The following is a 7,062-nucleotide window of genomic DNA, read 5'->3' as shown; positions in this document are numbered from 1 at the left end:
AGGTGTCCAGACCCTGAGGGTAGGTGTTCTGTTGCACACCCACCATGGAAAGACTGTCTCTGACTCCAGGACGGAATGGGGTGGGGGGCAGAGGTGCTTCTCTCCACTCCCATCTTAGCCACCGCAGTCTGGTCCCACCATGTCTGGGCTGCTCCCACACTGATCTTTCCAGGGGCAGATGGTGTCAGGGCATTTCATTTCTGACCAGAAAAGGTTCTGTCAGTGGGAGGAGGCTTCTGAGAGATGATGTGTCTCTGTTGGGGGTCTGACTTGATTACTTCTTCCCCTTTTTGGTGCTGGGTAATTTTGGTCTGAAGGAAGAGAGGAGAGTGGCCAGTTATCACAGTGGCATTGAGGAAACTAGTGCTGTACTCTCTGCTGGTTGGTTGCTGTCCTCCCCTTTAAGTGTGGCGATGGCCAAAATCTAAACCCTTTTAACCCCAGCATTCTTATCCTCATCTTCCTCTTCAAGAACTTGTAACTCTGAAGCAACGCATTGCCTTTCTGTGCAAAGAGCCCCCAGGTTTCTGGCTTGTCTTCCAGGCACCAGCACCAGCAAATGATACTTGGGCAGCTCCAAGCCCCTTTTGGACTTGCAGCAGGTTTGAGAAGGTGGGATGGCTGGTGAGAAGCCAGGCCTGCCATTCATAGAGCCTACTGTCTATAAACTTGACCTTCCAGTAGCTCTTTGGAACTGTTTCCATGACACCCCTAGGGACTCTCCTATAGCCCTAATTTACCATCAGTGCCGCTCTGATGCTTGTACCGAAGTGAATTAGGCTAAATCAGATTTTGACAGTCTCAAATCCTTTCTATCCTTACTGCAATATCTGGCCATGCAGAAGAATAGCTCTTCTTTCCTGTCTTATACTCTGGAGGACTGGAGTATTAGTGTGTTATGTTGCTTCACTCAAGTCCCACTCTTTGTGACCCTATGGACTGTAGTCCGCCAGGCTCCTCTGTCCATGGGATTTCTTCAGGCAAGAATACTGGAGTGGGTTACCATACCCTCCTCCATGGGATCTTCCCAACCCAGGGATCGAACTTAATGTCTCTTACATCTCCTGCATGGCAGGCGAGTGCTTTACCCACTAGCACCACCTGGGAAGCCCCCAGAGTATTAGGGCAGCCAGCAACAAAAGATCATCTGGGACACTTCCCCCAACAATAGCATTCTACTGGGATGTGGGTCAGGGGCTCCAATTTCTTAAAAGTGTCCGTTTTGATGGAGGTGGACAACAACCCATAGAGAAACCCTTCCCTCACTAGCCTGACTATAAGCCTCTTGAGAAGCTCAGCTCCTTGGTTCTGTATGCCAAGGGGTGTCGGAATGTGGAGCTAGGCTTCTCCCCCTTCTCCCATCGTGTACTTGGACAAAGCAACTTCTTCTGGACCAAAGAAAAGGACTTCCAGCTCATTCCTACCCTGAGACAGGACACAGCTGCATGGCAGAGATCGCATGTCTTGACTGAGTAAAGCTGCTAGATGAAGCTAAAGACAAAAACAGAGGAAAACACATCAGCACGAATGGCACAGGCACTCATCGGAAGGCCATTCCAGGACAGCCTCCAGGGACGGAGTCGGGAAAGGGAGGGGGGAGCAGCGGTGCTCCAGGGACATTTAGGAGCCTCATTTCTGGGCTGCAATATATGTATATATATATTTTTGTCTTAGGAGACATTTCATTTGGATGCAGAGGTCATGATGCCAACCTCATAGATCCAAGGAAGTAAAATAAGGAGATTAATCTGCCAGAGGAGCACTAGAATCACAAGACTTGAGGGCTGTTTGGATTTTACGGATCATGGGAATGTTCTGTAGCTGCCTCCCTCATTAGGCAACAAGGGGACATAAACGAACAGGCAGGTAGGGCAAGCTGGCACCTCATGCATTCAGGAAGCAGAGAAGCAGTATCTCCCGACCTGGAAACAAATGCTGACAACTGGGATAGAAAGGAAATGCTGGCTGGGAGAGACCGTGTAGACCACAGAGGCAGGTTTAGTGCTTGGGGGTGGAACTGGCTCGAGGCTGAAGATGGGGAAGAAAAAAGGATATAACAAGGACCCCAAAATGTGAAGCTAGAGCTAGAGAGTTTATTACAGGGATAAGAAGATCAGTAGCAGGAGCCTCTGGAAAGTAGATGGTGTGGGGTGGAGGTCCTGTTTCAGTCAGCAGGTACTCTCAGTGGGAGGAAAATGTTCCCATTGGGATGTTACTATTGTCTCTTAATAAGGATCACACACCATGCCTGGGAATGGTCGAAAGCCAGGAGAGAGACAGAGAAGCTTAAGGCATTCCCCTTGAAGGGTCTATACCAGGAGCCATTATCAGGAAGATATAATTATTCAAATGGGAACTGTGCACGGAGCCGTGGTTCTCACCCCCCATCCCTTGTGAGTGGCAGTCACTTCACATTTTGTGGGTCTTGGTTTCTTCCTGGTCAGTAGGGAGACTTGGCCTTCCTGTCACCCTCTAAATGAGCAGTGGACTTTTGATATCAGTGGACTTCCACCTCCAACTCACAGTTTTGGATTGGACTTCCTGGCACATCCCGAGGTAGAGGCTGCAACCACTCAATACCTCTGCACAAGGTGAATCTTAGGATGGCTTGGTCTCCTGGGGAAGGAAGAAGGGGCACAGTACAGTGATGCCCAACAGAGTAAGTCTGTGTAAGTCAGCAAGAAAGCCCCTGTTTACCATTCTTCAGATTATAGGATGTGAGTGATAGAACACTACCTCCAACTCCACCACCTCTGCAACGGAGATCAGGGGCATGAGGCTGAGACAGGGAAGCAAGATGGCCCAGGACTCTCCAGGCTGAGAATCCAAGTGGCCTGACCCTTAGCTCAAGGTGCCTTGCTGCCCTCTTCAGACATCAGAAAAGATTTGGGCATTTACTTCCTGGGAGCTCAGCAGGAGGAAAGGAGCCAAAGGCGGGAAGCTCTGGGGCCACTGCTAATGGACACTTTCTGGCTCTTCTGAGTGAGCAGCACTTGCCCTTCCTGCCTGCCCCGCTCCCTCTCCTTTTCCTCGTACTGCTCCTCTCCTCCCCTGCCCCCACCGGCATCACCAATAAGCCCTTGCACCCCAGGGACATTCTGCCCCACATCCTAAGTAGACTGCTGATTTCCGTCTGCCTATGTGACACTTCCGGCTGCTGAGACAAGGATGACGAGCAGTATTCATAGACCCTCGGGGTGACTGCAGCGAGAGAGGAAGGTGATGTGTTTCGGACTGAGGTGAGGACACGCTCAGAGGGGCAGGATGCTCTACACCAGCCAGCCTTGCTTCCCTTACCATTTGGGGGGTCAGCCAGAGATGGGCTGAGGTCTCAAGGACTCTTGTTTGCACTCCAGGAAGCAGGTGGGGTGCTTGCTTGTGGGGGATGGGGTAGGGGCAGGGGTAGGTATCTGGGGAAGTGGACATGAGAATGGGGCGGCTTAGAGCTGAACCAACAGAACACTCAGCTCCTGTTGTCTCAGGACAGTTCGTGGCCGTTTTTAAGTTTCTTGTCCTGTTTCTGTGTCTTGTCCTGATGCTGGTACAGTTCACAGATCTGTTAGCTTTGTTCCCCAAAATTTCTACTGCAGAGACATCCAGCCTTACCCCTCACCAGGCACTTCCCTGTGAACCCTCCTCCCTCTCTTTAAAATTCCCTTCTTTGCTCAAGTACTGATCTCACAGCAGGTATCTGGGAAGGAGCTGAGTTTAACTGCTCTGCATTAAGAAAACATACATACGTATATATTTATTGATTAATATATGTTAATAATAACTGTATAAGCCTCTCATAATCACACTACCCAGAGATAATTCTATCGATACTATATTTCTAAGTTCTTTCCTGTGTTTCATAAATATTACATAAATACATATTTATATTTACCATGCTAAAATCATACTCTCCCTCCACTTCCTAATTTTCTTACTTAACACTATACCCCATGCCCGAGGTCGGGGTGGCGGCCAAGTGGAACAACCCCACATCCAAGGAGTGATGGCTGTGCAGACGCAGGAGGGCCCAGAGGATCTACTCCATGTTCAGGGTCAGGAGGGGTGGTAGTGAGGAGATACCCCTCATCCAAGGTAAGGAGCAATGGCTGTGCTTAGCTTGAGCAGCCATGAAGAGATACCCCACGTACAAAGTAAGAGAAACCCAAGTAAGACGGTAGGTGTTGCGAGAGGGCATCAGAGGGCAGACACACTGAAACCATACTCACAGAAAACTAGCCAATCTAATCACACTAGGACCACAGCCTTGTCTAACTCAATGAAACTAAGCCATGCTGTGTGGGGACACCCAAGACGGGCTGGTCATTGTGGAGAGATCTGACAGAATGTGGTCCACTGGAGAAGGGAATGGCAAGCCTCTTCAATAGTCTTGTCTTGAGAACCCCATGAACCGTATGAAAAGGCAAAATGATAGGATACTGAAAGAGGAACTTCCCAGGTCAGTAGGTGCCCAATATGCTACTGGAGATCAGTGGAGAAATAACTCCAGAAAGAATGAAGGGATGGAGCCAAAGCAAAAACAATATCCAGCTGTGGATGTGACTGGTGATACAAGCAAGATCCAATGCTGTAAAGAGCAATATTGCATAGGAACCTGGAATGTCAGGTCCATGAATCAAGGCAAATTGGAGGTGGTCAAACAGGAGATGGCAAGAGTGAACGTCAACATTCTAGGAATCAGCAAACTAAAATGGACTGGAATGGGTGAATTTAACTTAGATGACCATTATATCTACTACTGTGGGCAGGAATCCCTCAGAAGAAATGGAGTAGCCATCATGGTCAACAAAAGAGTCAGAAATGCAGTACTTGGATGCAATCTCAAAAATGACAGAATGCTCTCTGTTCATCTCCAAGGCAAACCATTCAATATCACAGTAATCCAAGTCTATGCCCCAACCAGTAACGCTGAAGAAGCTGAAGTTGAACAGTTCTATGAAGACCTACAAGACCTTTTAGAACTAACACCCAAAAAAGATGTCCTTCTCATTCTAGGGGACTGGAATGCAAAAGTAGGAAGTCAAGAAACATCTGGAGTAACAGGCAGATTTGGCCTTGGAATATGGAATGAAGCAGAGCAAAGGCTAATAGAATTTTGCCAAGAGAATGCACTGATCATAGCAAAACCCTCTTCCAACAACACAAGAGAAGACTCTACACATGGACATCACCAGATGGTCAACACTGAAATCAGATTGATTATATTCTTTGCAGCCAAAGATGGAGAAGCTCTATACAGTCAGCAAAAACAAGACTGGGAGCTGACTGTGGCTCAGATCATAAGCTCCTTATTGCCAAATTCAGACTTAAATTGAAGAAAGTAGGGAAAACCACTAGACCATTCAGGAATGACCTAAATCAAATCCCTTATGATTATACAGTAGAAGTGAGAAATAGATTTAAGGGCCTAGATCTGATAGATAGAGTGCCTGATGAACTATGGATGGAGGTTTGTGACATTGTACAGGTGACAGGGATCAAGACCATCCCCATGGAAAAGAAATGCAAAAAAGCAAAATGGCTGTCTGAGGAGGCCTTACAAATAGCTGTGAAAAGAAAAGAGGCGAAAAGCAAAGGAGAAAAGGAAAGATATAAGCATCTGAATGCAGAGTTCCAAAGAATAGCAAAAGAGATAAGAAAGCCTTCCTCAGCGATCAATGCAAAGAAATAGAGGAAAACAACAAAACGTGAAAGACCAGAGATTTCTTCAAGAAAATTAGAGATACCAAGGAAATATTTCATGCAAAGATGGGCTCAATAAAGGACAGAAATGGTATGGACCTAACAGAAGCAGAAGATATTAAGAAGAGGTGGCAAGAATACACGGAAGAACTGTACAAAAAAGATCTTCACGAACAAGATAATCACCATGGTGTGATCACTCACCTAGAGCCAGACATCCTGGAATGTGAAGTCAAGTGGGCCTTAGAAAGCATCACTACAAACAAAGCTAGTGGAGGTGATGGAATTCCAGTTGAGCTCTTTCAAATCCTGAAAGATGATGCTGTGAAAGTGCTGCACTCAATATGCCAGCAAATTTGGAAAAGTCAGCAGTGGCCACAGGACTGGAAAAGGTCAGTTTTCATTCCAATCCCAAAGAAAGACAATGCAAAAGAATGCTCAAACTACTGCACAACTGCACTCATCTCACATGCTAGTAAAATAATGCTCAAAATTCTCCAAGCCAGGCTTCAGCAATACGTGAACCATGAAATTCCTGATGTTCAAGCTGGTTTTAGAAATGGTAAAGGAACCAGAGATGAAATTGCCAACATCTGCTGGATCATGGAAAAAGCAAGAGAGTTCCAGAAAAGCATCCATTTCTGCTTTATTGACTATGTCAAAGTCTTTGACTGTGTGGATCACAATAAGCTGTGGAAAATTCTGAAAGAGATGGGAATACCAGACCACTTGACCAGCCTCTTGAGAAACCTATATGCAGGTCAGGAAGCCACCGTTAGAACTGGACATGGAACAACAGACTGGTTCCAAATAGGAAAAGGAGTACGTCAAGGCTGTATATTGTCACCCTGCTTATTTAACTTATATGCAGAGTACAATCATGAGAAACGCTGGACTGGAAGAAACACAAGCTGGAATCAAGATTGCTGGGAGCAATATCAATAACCTCAGATATGCAGATGACACCACCCTTATGGCAGAAAGTGAAGAGGAACTCAAAAGCCTCTTGATGAGAGTGAAAGGGGAGAGTGAAAAAGTTGGCTTAAAGCTCAACATTCAGAAAACGAAGATCATGGCATCTGCTCCCATCACTTCATGGGAAATAGATGGGGAAACAGTGGAAACAGTGAGAGACTTTATTTTGGGGGGCTCCAAAATCACTGCAGATGGTGATTGCAACCATGAAATTAAAAGACACTTACTCCTTGGAAGAAAAGTTATGACCAACCTAGATAGCATATTGAAAAGCAGAGACATTACTTGTCAACAAAGGTCCATCTAGTCAAGACTATGGTTTTTCCAGTAGTCATGTATGGATGTGAGAGTTGGACTGTGAAGAAGGCTGAGTGCCGAAGAATTGATGCTTTT

At 46.4% G+C, this 7,062-nt stretch overlaps 1 protein-coding gene across 1 annotated transcript in view; it reads right to left on the bottom strand.

Moving 5' to 3' along the window:
• Positions 1-274: 274 nt before the first annotated feature.
• Positions 275-7,062, bottom strand: part of RGSL1 (regulator of G protein signaling like 1) — a 65,810-nt gene continuing 59,022 nt past the window's right edge. Inside the window, exons 19-21 of the mRNA XM_068986520.1 lie at positions 2,524-2,616; positions 1,425-1,491; positions 275-311 (exon numbers count right to left, since the gene is read on the bottom strand). Coding sequence (XP_068842621.1) covers positions 275-311; positions 1,425-1,491; positions 2,524-2,616 — 197 coding nt within the window. The remainder of the gene's footprint in view (positions 312-1,424; positions 1,492-2,523; positions 2,617-7,062) is intronic.

Source organism: Capricornis sumatraensis, chromosome 14, assembly GCF_032405125.1.
Source record: "Capricornis sumatraensis isolate serow.1 chromosome 14, serow.2, whole genome shotgun sequence".
NCBI lineage: Eukaryota > Metazoa > Chordata > Mammalia > Artiodactyla > Bovidae > Capricornis > Capricornis sumatraensis.
This window is presented reverse-complemented; position numbering and strand designations above follow the sequence as displayed.